The sequence below is a fragment of the Lissotriton helveticus genome, chromosome 3_1 (assembly GCF_964261635.1).
Source record: "Lissotriton helveticus chromosome 3_1, aLisHel1.1, whole genome shotgun sequence".
Taxonomy (NCBI): domain Eukaryota; kingdom Metazoa; phylum Chordata; class Amphibia; order Caudata; family Salamandridae; genus Lissotriton; species Lissotriton helveticus.
Genome location: NC_136061.1, coordinates 1,300,523,174 through 1,300,544,192, shown reverse-complemented (window position 1 = coordinate 1,300,544,192; position 21,019 = coordinate 1,300,523,174). Strand labels below are relative to the sequence as shown.

General features: G+C 43.7%; 1 protein-coding gene across 1 annotated transcript in view; it reads right to left on the bottom strand.

Annotated features, from left to right (window-relative positions):
* LOC144824950 (otoancorin-like) overlaps positions 1-21,019 on the bottom strand; it is a 559,576-nt gene that overhangs the window by 102,390 nt on the left and 436,167 nt on the right. Inside the window, exon 19 of the mRNA XM_078683892.1 lies at positions 2,748-2,900. Coding sequence (XP_078540018.1) covers positions 2,748-2,900 — 153 coding nt within the window. The remainder of the gene's footprint in view (positions 1-2,747; positions 2,901-21,019) is intronic.

Below are 21,019 nucleotides of genomic sequence, written 5' to 3'. Positions count from 1 at the left end.
TAAAAAGATCCAGGTTCAGCGAAGACAAAGGTCGGAAAATTGTGCCTGAAAGGACTCTCATGACAAGGCACATTCAAGAAGGCACCAAGGTCTTTCCAGGTGGGTTGATTTATAGAAAGCCCTTCGTTATTGTAGACATCAAGGGTGTGAGGTCATCCAATTCACACATGGCTCTCTAAAGGCTCCAATTGCAATACACCAACCATCAAGTGTGGCTACTGCTAACCCCAAGTAGAAACCTTCCATCAATCAATCAATCAATCAATCAATACCATTTGTAGAGCGCACTACATAACCGCAAGGGTTCCAAGGCGCTGGGGGGGTGGGGGTTAGGGGGGGGTGCTGTTGCTAATTGTCAATTAATAAGCATTTTCCATATTTTAGTAATTCGCTGTTCTTTTTTTTATCCTGCCAATATGCATTCAGTGCCAAGAGTTAAAGTTTATATATAGCCCCACTCAATATCCAGGAACTCTTCACCTGTGGGCATTATTTTCTAGCATTATTGACTGTATCTGTCGAAAACAAAAATCAGAACATATGCTATGGCTGAGCGATTTCGTCCAAACTACATTAAAACAATCCGCAAAAATGGTTCTATCACAAAGGTCAGCACATAGCAAAGCCATAATTCATATTCAAAGGATCCAAGTCAACCAAGCTCTCTCAACTAGAGGGTGTGGCTATCTCAAATAGGTAAATAAAGGATAAATGGGCATGCAAAGAAGACTCAGAGAATGAAAACGTGCCAGAATCAGCTTTAATAAACCTTTGAAAGGAGAGACGTGCCGTTAAATAAATGCCAGTAGAGCTTCGACTACCCGAATGATACCACAGAGTGGAGTAAACTAACAGCAACCAAGATACACAAATGATCAAAACAGAAGGTTATATTTTCCTGTTGGATGAATTCACATCATATACAAATAATACGGTGCCGATATTTTCATTATGTAAATTGGTAAAAAGAGACTTAATTGACCAAATTAACACATTACTTCTCATTAATCTTTGCATACAGTTGTCATGCAACATAACATGACCAGAGTACCTCCTTTTTAGATGAATGCAACATAAAACAACTTACCACTAAATTGTGCAGAAAACAACCCAATTAGAGCAATGTTTTGCATTCCTAAAGCTTTCATCCCCAGTACCTAAAAAGGTACTTGCCAATCAGCAAAGAGATATGAATGAAAACAACATTGAGTAACACGACAGAAAATGAGGCTCAATCAGCTTTAGGATATCCTGAAAACATTCATGTAAAAGAAGAAGAAAGGGTTGACAATACGTCAAGACAAATGCCACTAAAACCAAGTGTCAGAAAGGCCAGTGCCTGACGGGATCCACGAGGCTGTTTGCAGGAAATGCAGACAACTTTCAGTGGAGGAAATGATGCTGCTAGGACTCCTCCATCCGCGGTCACTGTAATAGGTCGGTGAAAAGAATTCGCCCACAAAGAACAAACAAAGGTGTTCGCAAACTCAAAAGCAACAAACGATAAGCTACCACTTAACAACAGGAGGCAAGGGCCTCATTTGATAAGGAAAAGTAGGAGCAAGAAGGGAGTGAGAGATCATGTAGTCTAATGTAAAACAGTATTTCAAAAGCAGTGCTGTGACAGCACAATATTGGACAAAGTTATGTTGTGGAAAAGCTGTGCAATTGCAATATCTATCATCACTAGTGCTATCGAGAAAGCATAAAGAACTAACGTTCTAGGAAGAAATGAGGAAGGCCGACAAAAAAGGGAATTTGTATGCTCTATTGATCTTTTGATCCACCTCTTGTTTTATTTTCATAAGTGCTCTTATTGATCACACCCTATCTCATTGTATTTACATTTGACCTCGCCTTATTTCGACTCTAATGCTGCTACTTATCCATACATTTTTAGAGCTTTTAGCGCCGTACCAGGCTTGCTACTAGATGTCCTAAACATATGTTATATCGTGGTTTGCACTAGAGGACCCATGCTATTTATTGTATGGATCACAAAACAGTGAAATTCCAGGTTCTTATGTCTTACTGTTTACATTCGCTAAATACATACTGTATTTTATTGGTATTTTTTTAAATGTTTAATGTTTTTTTATTACCCTACTATAAAAACATTTCTTACTGTATGGACAGTGGCTTCATCAGACTACATGTTGACCCTTTTGGAAATGCTTTGTAGTTAACAAACATGCATTATTTCTAATGTACAGCTGTGCTAAGGGTATGCCACAAGATACTGTAACATAAAGTATTCCTATTGTAATGTTGTGGTTTAGTCATAGATTAGCATGCTCATTCCACTACTCAAGATAAGATATGCCCCACTGTGGGATAGTATAACTATGATTCGAAAATTGGAATGTGGAGCACTCCATTGAATACAATAGAGTGCTCCGACCTTCTGCCCGCAGAGCAACCAATCCAATGTTGTTTTTGCTCACAGCTGTTGCTGTGAGAAAAGGCCTCTCTTAGCCCGAGGGTATTTAAACCCCTCTGAGAGGCCTTTGTTTTTGCCAATTAGAACATTCTGCCCTATAAGGAGGAATGTTCTAATAGCCTTTGAGCCCTGCATAGTGATAATGATTATTATTCCTTGGATCATTCTATTGATTTGATGCTGCCTTGCTGCACACGTTTAGTAGCACTGATAAAGAGAAGTGTATCATTTTGAAAATAGTTGTATAGAGCAAAACAGTGTGCCAGACAAACCACCTGTTATTTCTACCTGCGTCTTTGCTATTTACCGTGCTGGTGGCCCACTCTGGATATTCAGAAATTTCAACCAAAGTGTCTGTGTCGATGCCAATGAAGTTGGTGTTCACCTCACTCTCGGTGAAGGCCAGTGTTATCCGTCTTAGAGCTGCGATCTGGTCCAAAGACAGTGGGCTCCCGAAAACCTATCAACCAAAGATAATGTTGCATACATTATGTCACTCTGCAAATCCTACTACAGGGGTGTGCAATACAGATTAACATTTTTCCTCAAAATTCCATTAAGTTTCATAAAATCATATTTTCATAACAAAATGTGGTTTGGACATGTTTTGAATGACTTTTTTAAGTGAGCCTGCAAGTAATGTAAAAAGAGTCTAGTGAGATCTCTCAGCAGATAACTTTTTTGAGAAGAAAATGCAGATCAACGAGCAATTTTTATGCAAAGCACTCTCCCACTGGTTTCTCACCAGGAATTTTTTATACAAAACACAGGCTTTAATAAACAAGCATAGGAAATGCAATGGGTCTCTCCTTTGTTTGAGTTAGAGGTATTGGCATTGCAAATGACAATGTCTTCTACCCATGTATGTGGTGTGTAGTGGAATTATGTGGGTTGGATTAGAATTTCTAGTTGTGGAATTGTGTGGCGTGGAATTGTGTGGTGTGTAGTGGATTTGTGTACTGGAATTATGTGGCATGTTGTGCAGTGGAAATATGTGGATAGTAATTATGTGGTAAAGAGCGTTATGGAGTTATGTGGAGTGGGATTGCGTGCTATGGAGTGGAATTATGTGGAATTATTTTTTGTGTTGTGAGGAAGTTTGTAGTGGAAATTAATTATGTGGTGTGCTGTTGAATTTTGTAGCATGATGTGGAAGTCTGTGGTGGGGATTGGATGTATGTGACGTGTTGTGTAATTGTGATTTTGAGTTGAATTGTGTGTTTTGGTGTTAAATTATGTGGTGGTATGGACTGAAAATGTGTGGAGTTGAAATGTGTGGTGTGGAACTGTGTGGATAGCTGTGCATTTTTGGTGACGGAAAAAAAAACATAGGTAGGAGCTAAGTTCCAAATCTGTGTTTTTGGATGTTAGAAAGTCAAGCATTGGTAAATCCATTTAAGTTTCGCATATGTGAATAATAAGTTTTGTTGTTGTAAATTTTAGCTTGGTGAGCAGTTGTGCAAAATAAGTTTCTGAAACTTCATAAAAGTGTTATGACTTGCTTATTGAAAAAGGCAATATGTGCAGTAATGGCGTTTTCGCATGATCATGGATTTGTCGTATTTGCCACATAATCCACCATCAGATGCATAAACTGCAGATTAAAAAAAAAGGTTTCTATCCCAAACGGTTCATAAGTTACTGAAAATGCAGTGTTGCAGCGCAGTGGAATGCCCTCTGCAAAGGTTGACTGCTCCCCTTTCTGTTGCTTATTGCTTTATTTCGGTGTTGAACCAGTACTAATGAGCTGCGACCTATGCCGGGATAGTGTTAACAAGTGTAAAAAGTGCTGGAGGTCAGGGCAAGTTTAGATACGGACACCTGCCCCAGCAGGCACATGCATATGTGCTACAGCTCTGCATGATGTGCCTAAAGCGCCCTCCGTCAGACAGATGAAGAAAGCAAGGTTCGGAGTAAGAGTGTAATGGCTTGGACGTGGCGTAAATGCCAGAGCTGCAACTTCGGAGCTGGACAACCACGTTCAAGTCTCGACGTTGGATCAACATCCTGTGATTCTACGCAAATCACTTAGTGTCACTATGCCTACCCAAAAAATGTATGTGTCAATGTGTAGTGTGAGTGGTGCTCAAATAAAGTTCTTCAATACCTTCAAATCGATTGCGCTGTTTAAAAAAAAAGAAGGAAGCAATTTTTCCACCAGGGTTGGAGTGACATTACAGGGAGGGGGACAGACATGTAATCAATCAGCGCAACGCTTTGAGGATCCATTTCACAGAAATAATGTTCCAAAAATGCACAGCTTCAAAACTACATGCAGTCACAAATCACACTGATTACAAAATAAAAAGAAGCTCCAGCAACAAACAAAAAATGTCTGTCACCCTGATGCTCCCCCAGTTGGGGATTTGCAGTGGACACCAACAGCAGCCGTAGACCACAGTTCTTATGAGAGGGGGGCCGCATTTAGGAGGGTTTGCTAGATGTGGTTAAGGAAAGATCTTCAGAATCACACCGATTGTATTGGACTGTGAATGCTGGGAATATATTGGACGCAATGTTACCAAACAACTACAGCACTATATGCTGTACAAAAGCGAAACCAAAACTTTTGAAGGCACAATAGCTTACTCATTGGATTTTATGCAGTTACTCTGTAGCTTATGCAATACCTTCGTGGAGCATAACACTCAGAAATATGGCAATGACAAGATGGTGCATTTTACAGTCCATCCACTCATTATACCACCTGCAAACATATAACAAGATCCCGCTAAAAGATTACACCGGCACGCATCAGCAGCCTTCCCCTGGTATTTCAAATGCTGGTGGTCAGCCTAAGGTTAGAGACGGCCACCTCCTTCAGCAGGCACATGCATCCTTGCCACACCTCTGCATGATGTGCTTAAAGTGCCCTCCATCAGACAGCTGAAGAAAGCAAGGCTCAGAATAGGAGTGTAAGGGCTCAGATGTGGGATGACGGCCAGAGCTGCCAACTTTGAAGCTGGGCAACCAGGTTGAAGTCTCGGCACTGGCTCAACATCCTGTGGTTCTGGGAAAATCACCTAATCTCCAGATGCTTACCAAAAAATGGTGTTGTCGTGTAATGTAACTAACTGGTGCTCAAATAAAGCGCTCCAATACCTTCAACTCTATCGCACTGTTTAAAAAAACAAGCAAATAAAACGGCAAAAAAAACAAGCAGCGAGGGGCGGGACGTGGTACTGGGAGAACGGCTTGGGAGATTAAGTGACCTGGGAGCAGAGCAGTGCCTCAGTGACCAGCGAGGATAGAGCAGAAAGAAAAAGTAGTACACTGAAACTAGAATATATGGCCAATAGTGAAAGGATCCATGTAGCAGGAGAAGTCTGCAGTGCAGAACAAAACAGCCGAAAGGGGGGATAAATGTTTTCTTTTAACAATGAAAACAAAGAATTTGCAAAGGCAGACGGAAGAAGCAATGGAAAACGCTGGGCTTGTTCAAAGCCCATAGAACTGAATTCCTCATGTCTTGAAGACAGCACATGTGCTGGCTAGGCAAGACCTAACAATTGTATGAAATTGGGTTATGCAAATGTACAGCATTGAGCAATTAATTTAGGAGGGAGTCCCCAAACAAAGTAAACACAAGCTGGTGAGGCTGAAGCCTATTTTTGGAGAACCATGCAACTGGCAATTACCCAGCGAAATGCATGTTGATTTCAAGCATTAGCAATACTGTTAAAGTCAAGTGACAATAATAATAATGACAAGAAGTTCAATTACCATATGACCTAATCTACTTTTTGGAGCTCAAAATCTTCTAGCAGGGGCAGAGTCTCAAAGGTTAAAGCAGTTGGGGGCACCTCAAAGTCAGATACGGACTTGTGAAGATGAAGTCAGGTACGTCAAGATGAAGCTGTTGATTTTGGCTCAAAAAGCTCGGAGTGGTTAAAAGCTGTGTATCGTAGCTGCTGAGGTTACGTTGCTACTAGGATTAATTTTGCCACCTGACCTGGTTTTAGTTTCAACCTTTAGACTTAGTTCCACTTTTGGTTCTCACAATCAAGTGGTGCAAAGCTGTAGCCGGGCAGGGCTTCACAAATCTAGAGACCTTTACTGAAAGGTCCTGCTCAACCAGATTTCCGTCTGCAAAAAGCTCGGAAAATACACAACTGGTTCTCTTGCCTGTCGAGGATGTACCCTCTGTGGAAAGTTTCAGCACCTTGTCCCATTCCCCACAAGGAGAACAACATGACTAGGTTCCACTTTCCTCTGCTTGGAAAGCCCCTCCTAGTCAGTCACTACTGCAACCCTCATTGCCATTGGGAAAGGCTGCTAGTCATCATGTCACTCTCCTGCAAGGGCACCAGCAGTGTCCAGTCCTCAGTGCTCAGCTGGGTTCAGGTGCAAGGAGTCATGACTTTTGTGTCCCTAGCCAGGCAAAAAGGAGGTCAACTATTTGACCTTTGGAGAGTAATTCCAGTCCTTGGATGCCAGCAAGAGTCATTGGGACCCCTTTTCTGGTAGTCAGGCAGAGTCTTCTTTCTTCAAAATGTTTTCTTCCCAGCTCCAGAAGTGTTCTGATGAGGTGTTGGTTAGGTGCCAGTTTTATCATGCGTACTAGCCTGTGATTTGAAAATCCCCCCGCCCAATCCTACCCATTGTGGTATGAGTGTACATGGTATTTCTATAACATGAACAAAGCCAAAAGGCAGCATAGCACTACCTATTCTTTCATAAATCCTCCATCACCTTTTACAAGACTTTCTTTATTTACTTCAAACCTTCCCATGAGCCCAAAAACAAGATGGCTCCCATCAGCCTCCACCTGGAGGAGCTCTGGTCTTTTTCCTGGCCATACTCCTATTTAGATGATATGTCACAGTTAGAATTATTTTTCCCTTTTGCTCAATCAGAGTCAGAAAGTTAGGAATTGCATTGAGGATCAATGGTAGCAGTCCCAGACAGCCCCACTTGGCATCGCTAAGGCAAATGAAGAGCTGTTAAGACTGCCCTTTGCTCTGCCAACTGTTCTTGTTACCCTTCCAGATGGCTATTCCATGTTAAATTACCACTTATTAACAACACCCTTGCCTTTCTGGGCCTAGAAGCCATGCACCTATTGTGCTAGCTGCTGGTCAAGAATGTGCACCTGGCCTCAGAAGTAAGGATTTTATTCATAGTTCATCCTGTTCATGAACAAAGCAGCTTTACCTATAGAAGGGAAACAGCTTTGGGTCAGATGGACACTGTGAGAGCAATGTATATTATACAACAATTTTATATATTAACTAGCAGCCCGTCCCGACGTTGTCTGGGGCTGAAATAGAATGTGCGCAAAGGGTTGTAATAGGCAAGCAAAATTTATTGTAAGATGTCACGGTATACCACAAAGTATCACAAAAGGTAAAATAATTTAGGAGCGTTATTTACCATTGACCTTGCACGTTGTTATGTACCTGTTTATTGAACTTGGTGATAGACGGTAACGTTATTTGCAAAGTTCTGGTCCGTTCATTCGCCTTAATCCTCGCTTGAGGCCCTGAGCAATTTGTGCAGTGGTAAATGCGAAGGGTGTGATCCCCGCTGGTAGGCTGAGTGGCTTTATTCCCCCACTGGAGCAATAAGCGAATCTTGTGCTCACCGCTGTTAGTGTGAGTGTATTAAGCCCCCGCCAGAGCACCGTAGCAATGCCGAGGCCCGTGAAGCCTTGCCCATTTGCGTGTGTGAAATATTCTTTTGTCAAACGTTTGTAATGTCTGCTGGTCCGTTCATTCGCCTTAATCCCTGCTTGAGGCCCTGAGCAAATTGTGCAGTGGTAAAAGCGAAGGGTGTGATCCCCGCTGGTAGGCTGAGTGGCTTTATCCCCCTGTGGTAAATAAATAAATTACCGGTACTATTTTTCTATGCATTAAAGGTAAAAGGATAGCTCAATAAATAAGAGGCAGAGTCCGTGGTATCTGAGTCATACGGGCTTTAATCAGATGGCTCGAGCCAATGGACCATCGGGTTCCATCACCTGCTAAGGTTCAGGAAGGGACAGACACAGGACAGAAAGGGACAGGCGCGCCGCATCATATTAACATCATACAGTATATATAGTAAAACAGTACAATTGCATTGAATACAGTAGGCGTAACAAGTGACAAATGAAAGATAAGAACATATGGGCGTGAAAAGAAGGCGTGCACAGGGCGTGCACGAAAACATGTGATGTAGACGTCACAGAAGTGTCATAAGTGGGTGGATACATGGAGGGGGCTACACGGGCAGCTGGAACCTTTAACCTACTGGTGCGCGCAAACGAGTCATGACGTGTAACTGGGGAGAGCTGGGGGCTCTGACTTCTAGCACTAGAAGAGGAGACTAAAGTCTCGGATGTCATAACGACCTGTACCTATAGCATATCTGATATCTAGTGTTTGGAGAACATGTTGCTTGATTCTAAAAGTCATCAGGGCAAAGGCTACTTGTCACTAAGGCTAGTGCATGCATATATTTCGTCATGTATTGCGTGAGCTATGAATATTAATTCAGTAATTCGCTTGCATGGAGACAGGAAGACTAGACTATAGATGAAGATGTTTATGCGGTTCGTTAGCTAGGAATGTGAAACCGGGGAGCTGAACTGATAACTTGTAAGCATAACATATTCTTGGCAGACAGGCAGGCAGGCCAGGCCGAGCCGGGCACCGCGTTGCTTGGCAGGAAGTAAGTGAAGGGTCAGGGATGCGGGCGGGGCTGCATCTCTCCTCGGAGTGGTTCAGGAGACTTGAGGCACGAATCAGGTGTCCGGGCCCTGTAAGGCCTAGAAACGGGTGCAACTCGATGATTTAACGTGCACAATGTAAAGACGTTGGCAACATAGGCCTAAAAGCCTAATTCACGTTGCCTTCAGGAAGGGCTGGATAACTGGCATACTAACGTTGGACACAACTGTAATTGCGTCTTGATTCGATCATAGGGAAAATATGCATATTGATCATGCACATATGACATATGATGGGGAGCACGTAGGGACACACAACAGGGCAAAATTCAATTTTCCTCATTCCCTCCTTGTTCCCTACGTTCCCTTCAGGAAACATCAATATTCATGATACCATCTATCTGTTCATACAGCATCATTTGCTCGTCTCTTATCTTTTGGGAATGGGACTTTGGACGTGGAATACAAGAGGTAGCGCACAAGCCGCAAATCGCAGGGCCACATTGTAAACAGAGACAACAACTGAATATGATCATTACTATCACTCCTAGGAATGACAATACTTTCCATCCCCAGGCAGATATTATACTCCAGAGCCAACCGGACCAAGTCCAGGTGCCTGGATTCTGGTGTAGCTGATGGGCTATTTTATGAAGTCTAGTTATTGCTGAATATACAGACGGTGCGTTATTAGGAATGAAAACGCAACAACTAGATCCGATGACTCTACAAGCTCCGCCCCTATCGGCCAGTATGACGTCAAGAACAAGGCGGTTCTGAAGAACGACAAATCTCATAGCAGATTGCTCTTCTGTTAAGTTACCTAGAGCGGAAGTAGTCTCATTCACTTACTGCTTCAAGGGTTCTGGTTAACCTACGTATTAATTTACTATTCTGGATAGGTCCTATGAAGAAAAAGAAACCTTTATTGAAATCCGTATACTGTTCTAATGCAGTTTCAGTCTGATCGACAATCGGGGACTCGATCTCCCTTCTATGTCTGACGTGTACTAGATGTGTATTTCTATGATAATCAGATGGGGCTAGGAAAACTGGTGGCAGTAGGAAGGCAATGTAACATGTTCCATCCCAATCTAGGGGCAGACGTACATATGCGGTCTGACCACATACAAAATATGAATGACGTGAGGCTTTGAAAGTAGATTTCCCACTGTCACTATACTCGACCACAGTATGACAATCACTGTGTCCTAGATGTACCGAACCATTCTTTCTGACACATAATTCACCTTTCACTGGTAGAACTGTAATAGCAGGCAAGTCTGGAGTAGTCTCGGACTGAACATTCAAAATCATGAAATTGGGGGAGAAATTACCTAGATCATATACTTCATTTTCTAGATCTAACCCTGTCCTATGGGAAAGACCTTCCTTGTCTGGGAAACATGTTCTATTCAGAAGGGACTTATCGTCTAAGGATGATGTTAACGTAAACCATGCTCCACACGAACCATTGTGTGAAAACGGATAGGGAAAGAGTGGCAGAACTCCCTTCGGTGTCTGGAAAGGGGGGAGTCGACCACACACCCAACAATTAGTGGCATTGCTGGTCTGATGCGAATAGTGTAACATACGGATAAAAGTATTGTTGCGCATTGCAAGTCGATAGGATAACTCGTGAGGGGGTATTTCACTAAATGTGTGCTCTACTGTATCATTAGAAGAAAAATGTACATGCGGACCAAGAGGAGGAAAAAATACATGTAAAACGTAACTTATACATGTGATCGTAAGACTCAGAAATAACATAAACAATAATGTAACAACGCATCTGCTTCGCAGACTTTTACAGTAACGTATTTTCTTGGAGTTTCGTCTATCTCTCTCACTATGTGGGTCTATCTCATACATGTCAGGAACCTGTCTAACCGCTTCACCCGAGAGGGACTTAAACAATTAAACGCTGTCTGACTTACTAGACCTCAACTTAATTTTATACTCCTGCTGCGGAGTTTTCTCTAACAGGGGAAGTTTAGAGTCAGTATCGGGGCAGTCCTTGAAAAAAGTCTTTGGACACAGTCCATGGAAACGCTTGATGTGGCTGGAGTGGAGCCAGCCTTTTCTTCCTTCTAGCTTTACGGCAGTCCTTGTGGTCATCAGAACAAGTTTCGGCTCCTTCCAGCGGGGCTCCAGAGGGCTTGAACGATCGAAATTCCGGACCAAAACAAGATCTCCAGGAACGACCTCGTGCGGTTTCACCTGGGTGTTGTCTGGAAAGGCAGCCGCGACCTGTGAACGACAAGAGAGTAGTGCAGACATCAAGGAAGCTAGGTAATCTGTCAGCATATTACTGTCAACATCGGTGATTTTACGTGGCATAGGTGTACCCCACATGTTTGGGGGACGTCCAAACACTACTTCAAACGGTGACAGACCAGAACGGGAATGAGCGACCATTCTCATGTAAAAGAGGGCAACCGGCAGGGCTACCATCCAATCTACACCTTTCTCTGCACAGACCTTCGCAATATGTAATTTCAGAGTCTGATTGTGTCTCTCGACGAGGCCAGCTGCCTCGGGATGTCGTACACAGTGGAACTTCCATTGGTACCCTAACAGAAGTGATACTTGTTTCATAAGTTCGGACGAGAATGGCTGTCCATTGTCTGAATACACGACTCTGGGCAAACCATAGCGGGGGAAAAACTCACGAACCAACTGCCTGGCAGTGGTCGCGGCAGTGTAATCTGGAACTGGATATGCTTCTGTCCATCTGGACAAAGCGCACACAACTACGAGGGCATACTTGAAACCTCGACATCGATCCATCTGGATATAATCCATCTGGAGGACTTCAAAAGGGTGGTCAGGAGGATGAAATCCACCTTGTTCCACCGGAACACCTTTACCTGGATTGAACTGACAACAGATCATGCAGGTACGTACTTTCTGCTTTGCTGCTGCTCGTAAATGCTTATTAAACCAAAGGTTCTGAATGCTGTCTAACATGTGTTGACGTGATACTAGATTGCTGCCGGCCCCAGGGTTGTAGGCGAAAGCTGTGTGCATGTATGGAAAGTGAATAAAGTTTAAAAAAAAAAAAAAAAAAAAAATGCTGTCTAACATGGCTTTTTCTCCTAAGTGTGCTGGACTATGTGCTGTATTGATAATAACCTGGACCATAGAGTCGGGGAGAAACCATGTGGCTTTTCCCTTCGTCAACCATCCCTGATCTGTCTGGACCCCTCCTTGTTCAGACCATTTCTTGATTTCGTCTGGGGTAGCATGCGTCTGTATGTCTAGTACATCTTGTGTAGGGTCCTTGACTGTCATACAAGTCGTCTGAGCTGGAACATCTGTCTTTGTCGTGTTAACTGGAATGTCTGGAGTCTGAGCTGTAAGCTTGGCTGTTCGATCTGCCAGATCGTTACCTTGGGAAATGGCGTCAGTGGCTTTCGTATGTGCTTTGCACTTCATAATGGCAATAGCTGTCGGTAAATGTATGGCTTCTAAAAGAGCTTGAAAGAGGGGGCCATGCTGAATCTTGGTTCCATGAGAGGTCAGGAAACCTCTTTCTTGCCAGAGGACTCCAAAGTCGTGAACGACTCCGAATGCATAACGTGAATCTGTATATATGTTTACTTTCAGGTTCTTGGCTCGTATGCAGGCTTGTGTCAGAGCGATGAGCTCTGCTGCTTGAGCAGACAGGGTGTCAATACGATGTGTTTCTATCACTTCAGTTTCAGTAGTCACTGCATACGCGGCTACTAACTCTCCTGTACTTGTTCTCATACATGAACCATCCACATAAAGTGTCAGGTCTGGGTTAGGTAATGCAATATCCGTCAAGTCTTGTCTTGGCTTTGTCATGGTGTTAATAACTTCCACGCAGTCATGTGTGGCAGGATTTGATGTAATCGAGGGTAACAGTGTAGCAGGATTTAATATGTTGCAGCGTCTGATTTCTATGTGTGGCTGGAACAGTGTCAGTTCATATCCTGTCAATCGTGCAATTGTCAAGTGCTGAGTCTGTGTTCGGTTTAAAAGAACGTCCACGCAGTGTGGAACCTGTACTGTCAGGGAGTGTCCTAACACTATGGAATCACTTTGTCTGATAGCTAGAGCTGTGGCTGCAACTGACTTGAGGCACGCAGGCAAAGCCTGGGCTACTGGATCTAATGTACTAGAAAAATAAGCACAAGGCTTGTGTTGACCTGCTTGATCTTGTGTGAGAACAGATAATGCTGTACCATCACGTTCAGTGACAAAAAGTGTAAAAGGCTTACTGTAGTTTGGTGTCGCTAATACAGGTGCATTACATAAAGCTTTCTTTAACTCATTGAAAACAAGTGTATGTTCCTGGGTCCAAGGGAGGACAGTCGATGTTGCTGCCTCCTGTGTTGTCAATTGTATCAATGGCTTGGCTAGATATGCGTATTGAGGAATCCATTGTCTGCAGTAAGAAGTGAGGCCGATAAAAGCTCGTACCTCCTTCTGTGTCTTGGGCTGTGGAAGATGTGCAATTAACTGGATACGGTCAGGTGTCAACTGTCTACCCCACTTGGACAGCAAGTGTCCAAGGTATACCACTTGCTGGACACAGAATTGCAGTTTCGAAGGGGACACCTTGTGCCCCATTTCTGCCAGAAAATACAAGACTGTCAGTGACGCACGTTCGCAGTCACGTTCTGTACGGGCTGTAATTAATAGATCATCGACATACTGGAGCAGGGCAGTGTCAGTTGGCATGTGAATACTGTCTAGTTGTCTTTTCAGTGCTTGACTGTAAATACTAGGACTTTCTGTGAAACCTTGAGGTGCACGTGTGAATTTATAGCTTCTTCCATTTAAACAGAATCCGAAAAGGAACTGGCTGTCTGGATGAATGGGGACACTAAAGAATGCGTTCTTGAGATCAATAACAGTAAAGAACGTAGCTTCAGAATCAATGGCAGCCAATAGGGAAGAGATATCTGGAACCACTGGGTACTGGGGTATGATACATCTATTAAGCTCTCGAAGGTCAATTACTAATCGATAAACTGGAGGTGCATTTGGGTCAGTACGTTTAAGAATCGGAATGATAGGAGAATTGCATACATTGGAGTCAGTTTCTACAACTACTCCTTGAGCAATGAGCTCGTCAATAATTTTCGATAAGGCTGCTACAGCCTCGGGTGGTAACTTATACAGTCGGATTCGTGGCAATACAACTCCTGGTTTCAGAGTGACACGATATGGTGTAATATGCATACAACCTACATCAGTTGGACCTTGCGCCCATAAATGCTGTGGTACATTCAATAATCTTGGATCAAAATCTCGTAACACATAATGTCCTTTAAAATCACGTAAAAACAATCTCACTCCTTCCGGAGAACAGCAAATGACTGCACCTAACTCTTTCAATGTTTTAATACCAAGTAAGTTTTCAGGACATGATTTCGTAAGTAACAAGTCTGCAGTTCGGGACAATGGACCAACTTCTAGGGAAACTGGTTTCGATATTTCATTAACAATAGGCTTTCCTGAAAATCCCAGGGAAACATTTCTTGAGCCTGAGAGTGGAGCCCCTGGAACCTCGTCATGACTGATGGTAGTCCTACTTGCCCCTGTATCAATCAGAAACTTTCTGTCTTTCCCTAATACTTGACTGTGTACATAGGGACCCTCTTGATCTACAGGAACCTCAATGAGAGGCAAGCCAACCTCCCTCTCTAGGCTGTTTCATGAATACTGCTGATATTCTGGATAATCTGACTGTGCGTACTGGTACATCTGTTGTGTAACGTGTTGTGTGGCAGCTATAGGCTGCGGTACTGTAACTGTCTGTTGTGCGTTCTGCGGTGGTTGCGAATTCTGCGGAACATGTTCCTGTCTAGGAGGACGCAGTCTCTCTTTCGTCTTACCTGTAGTTATGTTGTGTTTCAGAACTGCACATTCGTTTATATAATGACCTGGCTGTTTACAGTAATTGCATGTCCCTTTAACGGGAGCTGCAGAATGACTGGTTTGAGTCGCACCCCTCTTTTGACTATCTGCTGGAACAGACTGTGCAACTAATACTTTCATTTTCGTGTCTTTCATACGTCTCCTTTCGTGTTCTTGCTCTTCTCGGATTCGATTCTGGTGATACTGTAACATCTGTAGCATTTGAGACGGGGTATTAGCTTGCCATGTACTCTCGACCTTCAGTACTCGATTCTTAACTTGTTATAAAGAATTCTCAACTAGTTTGGTAACAAAGAGATGTGGATACGACTCACTACTTGTTTTCAAACCGCTATTTATAATGAAACATTTCTCAAATCTGGAATAAAAATCACTAGTGTCTTCGTCTTGTTTCTGTTTACAGGCTGAGATAACATCCCAGTCTTCCTTTTTCGTGGCTAGTAATCTCGGTAAGACTTGAATTAACAGTTCGGGCAACTCTTTGGCTTTATTCCCGAGACCGGTACCTGGAACTCGTGTGTTATCTTCGTTCTCTAACGCTGTCCAGTCAATCTTTTTCTCTCCCACCTCCCATTCTTTTTCTTTGAGTTTTTCATATATGCCCGCAGGCAACAGGACCTTTAACATTTTAATGATATCAGGATACGTGTATTCTCCCATACGGAGCATGTCTTTTAATTCACGGTGGAACCCTGCTGGATCTTTATCGTGACAGGGCACTAACTTTTTCATTTCTAGTAGTTCTATTTTCGTTATAGGGGTGTAAACAAATACTCGTTCGAGCGTACCATCCGTTCCCTTAACAGGATGGACTTCTCGCAAGGGATTCTGTCTGTCTATGTAAAATGTCTTTCTTACTGGGGGTGGAACAGGAACAAAATGTGTAGTCAGGAACGTTCTGTATTTGTGACGTTGTTCTAAAATGACATTAATCAAATCGGTACCTAGACCTTTCCATCGGTTTAGGAGTAACTCGTCCAGTACATTATATAAGGGACCTGGATCAGAATGCTGACTCTCGTACAATGTAATGAGGTGCTGGATCATATACATACCTACCAGTCTCTGTTGGTCTGGAGACAGTTTCAGAAACGATTGGGCCACTACTTCGTCTGAGAATGTACTAGAATTACTAGTCCATTGAACTGCTGATCGGGCTAGTTCTTGTTCATGTATGGTACTAAGCTCACTGTAACCTATTCGTAGTTTCAATACTTTATCGGTAGCCTGGAATAATTGTTCAAGAGAACACTGTTCTGGTACTGGAGGAGGAAAAACTTTCTTGTAGTCTAGGCGTGTGTGTCTATCGGAAGGTCTCGTCCTACCTACATACGCTATTCTGTCTGTGTTCTCGTTGTCTACATCTTCGTCTGAAGAGTCATTCTCTTTCTCGGCTACTCTACTTGCTTTCTCCCTCTCGTGTATGCTTATAATTTCTTTACGAATCTTTCTGTACATAGTTTCTATACTATTTTGTGTCTTGTGTTTTCCATCTGCTATATTGTCACTCCATCTTGTCAGGACCTTCATTTCATCCTTGTCTTTACCAGGCTGGTCTTGTTCTCTTATTAAACAATTTATCAAAAACTGCAAAATCATGCCTTGAATCTCGACTTTCCTGTGTACCATAGCTTCGTGAATACTTTCTGGTTTCTCCCCTGTTCGGATGAAATGATATATTCTGTCTAAATGTTCCTTCATATCTGGCATGGTAGTCAAAAAGTTTGCAACTCGTCGTAAACGTACGGAGTGTAATATCATGTGATCTTCGCCTGGCACTAGATCATATCTACAATCAGTAAGGTACTTCTTGAGGGCTTCGTACGTAGCCACCTTTGGCGTGCGCTGTAACGCTGCGTCTCTCAGCGTCATTCGTTTTACTTGAGGCGGGGTGATAGGAATACCTCCCCCTGCTCCTCCTGAACTGGAATCGGCAACTAATACTGGATGTGCCGCTACTGGTAATGTAACTGGTAAAGTAGGAGTACGTAAAGTGGGTTGGTCCTGGGGTACTGGCGGATTAAAAGGATTCCCGGGACCAATGACTGGAGGTACAGTAATTACATTATTAACAGGGTGCTGAGGTTGAACAGGCGGAGTAGGATTCGGATTTGCATATTCTAGGACAGTGTCGTCCAAATAGGAAGAAAGGAAGATTTCACCTGCGGTCGGTTTATGACGTAGCTTAGTCGGGACTAATGGTGGCGGTAAATTACAGGGTGCTTCCGGGGTCGCCTTAGGCAGGCCCTCGGCGAGAAGGGGATACATACCTTTAATAAGGGCATTTCTTTGTCTTTTTAACTGTTCTGCTCTAACTCGTTCACCTTCTTCTAGTAATTCCCTTTCTTGGGCTTTTTCTGACGATTCCCTACTTAGTTCTGCTTTTCTGAATTCTTTTTCTGTTCTTTTATGCGATTCTTTATGCCACAATTCTATGGCATCTTTCTGGGATTGTCTGGCTTTCTTTTTCCATAATGCTTCCTCTACTCTTATGATGCACTCGGCATCCCAAGTTCCTGAAACAGGCCATCTATATTTCTCTTCGAGATCTTTCGTGTAATCCACCCATAAATCTAGATACAGTATGGCATCTAAGCCATGCTTATGATACATGAAATGTCCAGGACTGTCCCTAGGAGGGACAGGAACTGATTCTTCGAGTAATGCTTTTCTCGTTCCTATCTGACGTAACTTTGAAAACAGAGGCATAATTGAACGTACTTGAACACAATACACAATGAACACAGTAATGAATAGCAAACAAATCACTCATACCACGATATCAAAACACATTGATAACAGTTCGAACAGAATATATTGAAAACACAATACTTCAAAAACAGAATACTGAAACTTCTCGAGAAACTATACCAGAGAACAGACTTACTAGAATTACTGGATGCACTGCTAAAACAGTACAGAACATACCGGTCTCATAAAGAGACACGTCATACCGTACCCACCTAGGTGGGCACGTCGGACCGGATCTGTGTACCCAAACCCGTCGGACCGGGGACAAATTAATGAACCCGTCTAGATACGTTCCCAGCAACGGTACTCACCGGGAAGCAAAACTGAAGGCCTCGGACTGGACTGGACTGGACTGCTACGACGTCTGGTTACTGCTACGCACTACGCATGCGCCTCGGGCTTCGGAAACAGGTGGGCCTCCGGATACCTCGGACCTTGCTCTCTCGGCTTGGGCTCTGGTCGGGACGATCCTCCTTCCTCACCGCCTCGTCTGGATGCCGGACCGCAGTCTCCGTCTCCTCCGTGGGCCTGAGGGAGACTTGAAGCAGAAATATCTGCACGTGCACAGTAGGGGTCCGTCACGGCTGTAGAAGGGTCAGGGGGCCTGCGTTACATCGCCGGCGCGTGGGGAAGGGGCTCGTCCCTGTTCGGGCGCCATTATGTGGTAAATAAATAAATTACCGGTACTATTTTTCTATGCATTAAAGGTAAAAGGATAGCTCAATAAATAAGAGGCAGAGTCCGTGGTATCTGAGTCATACGGGCTTTAATCAGATGGCTCGAGCCAATGGACCATCGGGTTCCATCACCTGCTAAGGTTCAGGAAGGAACAGACACAGGACAGAAAGGGACAGGCGCGCCGCATCATATTAACATCATACAGTATATATAGTAAAACAGTACAATTGCATTGAATACAGTAGGCGTAACAAGTGACAAATGAAAGATAAGAACATATGGGCGTGAAAAGAAGGCGTGCACAGGGCGTGCACGAAAACATGTGATGTAGACGTCACAGAAGTGTCATAAGTGGGTGGATACATGGAGGGGGCTACACGGGCAGCTGGAACCTTTAACCTACTGGTGCGCGCAAACGAGTCATGACGTGTAACTGGGGAGAGCTGGGGGCTCTGACTTCTAGCACTAGAAGAGGAGACTAAAGTCTCGGATGTCATAACGACCTGTACCTATAGCATATCTGATATCTAGTGTTTGGAGAACATGTTGCTTGATTCTAAAAGTCATCAGGGCAAAGGCTACTTGTCACTAAGGCTAGTGCATGCATATATTTCGTCATGTATTGCGTGAGCTATGAATCTTCTATGGATATTAATTCAGTAATTCGCTTGCATGGAGACAGGAAGACTAGACTATAGATGAAGATGTTTATGCGGTTCGTTAGCTAGGAATGTGAAACCGGGGAGCTGAACTGATAACTTGTAAGCATAACATATTCTTGGCAGACAGGCAGGCAGGCCAGGCCGAGCCGGGCACCGCGTTGCTTGGCAGGAAGTAAGTGAAGGGTCAGGGATGCGGGCGGGGCTGCATCTCTCCTCGGAGTGGTTCAGGAGACTTGAGGCACGAATCAGGTGTCCGGGCCCTGTAAGGCCTAGAAACGGGTGCAACTCGATGATTTAACGTGCACAATGTAAAGACGTTGGCAACATAGGCCTAAAAGCCTAATTCACGTTGCCTTCAGGAAGGGCTGGATAACTGGCATACTAACGTTGGACACAACTGTAATTGCGTCTTGATTCGATCATAGGGGAAAATATGCATATTGATCATGCACATATGACATATGATGGGGAGCACGTAGGGACACACAACAGGGCAAAATTAAATTTTCCTCAGGGCACCGGAGCACTAAGCGAATCTTGTGCTCCCCGCTGTTAGTGTGAGTGTGTTGAGCCCCCGCCTGAGCACCGTAGCAATGCCACGGCCTGTGAAGCCTTGACCATTGGTGTTTGGCCACGCCCCTGTAAGCCTTGCCCATTGGTGTTTGCGCTCCCTGTGAATGCCGCGCCCATTCAAGTTTTGCCACGCCCCCCCGACAACAACGAGGCCCACAACGGTGTTACGTGAATGTTTTACTTTACCATGCCGTTTTTGCTTGTAGCACTAATGACAGTGAATGGCGCGCTTCGCGCCCCGTGAATGGCGCGCATATTGCTTACCAGTGATGACGGGGAATGGCGCGCCTCGCGCCCCGTGAATGCCGCGCATATTGCTGTTTGCTGTTTGTCCACGCCCCTCTCACAACGCCCACACCCACAAGGGTGTCCTGTGAAGGTTTGTTTGCCGCGCCCATCGCTGACAGCACAACGCCCACTCCCAGAAGGGACTACTTTACCCCTAATGTTCTTTTACCTTTGTAATGTAGATGGTGGCCACTTGTATAGCCTATGTCCATCTGCTGCAACTGTCCTTTCCAATGCTGTATTGGGTGTTGTGATTGCTGCTGTACTTCTTGAGATTACCCACCTCAAAGGTTTGGGCTCTCTCTTTATAATAGTATATATAGTATAGTATAGATAGATCTCACAGCCCTATGAGCTTACAAGGCACACTTTGATTGTGATTTGGCTGTTACATATAAAATTAGGCTTTTCTACATGCCAAAGGTTCTTTTTCCTGCTATGTGTCCTAGCAGTACTTTTAATCTGCAGCCCAGACAGACCATAATGATACTTCCTGAAGCCATATATTTTACCTCTATGTAGGTGGTGTAAATGCACAATGCAGCCTACAGATGCCATTTAACCTCCACACTATTTGTGAATTTCTTGCACCATTTAATATGGCCTTGCAGGAGAGTTAAATCAGCCACTTATGTGACACCAAGCACAGTGCTATAACACTTCTAAATAGTGGCATAAAGCAGAGAGGTCTAAACACAGAAAAGCAAACAGGGAAAAGTCTGCATGTGTGGGGAATGCAAATTATAACTCACTTTCTTCCTGTGAATTGTAATTTGCGGCAGGGCTCCTGTATGCTGGCAATGCCTGCTGTATGCAAAATAGGCTGGCTGCATGAAAAACATGGCTGCAGTTAACATTAAAGAATGTGTGTACAGGCATAAGGCCTAGAGCACAATGGGCTAACAGTTTGAGTGATAAAGTTAAAAAAAATGTTTGCTTGTATGGCATGTTTTTAGTTTATACCCTCGATCTATATGACATTTTCAAACTAGAAAGGTACAGCAAATATTTCCACTTCTGTAGTGTATGGGTTGAAATCACAACTGCAGGGGAATATGATTCCAC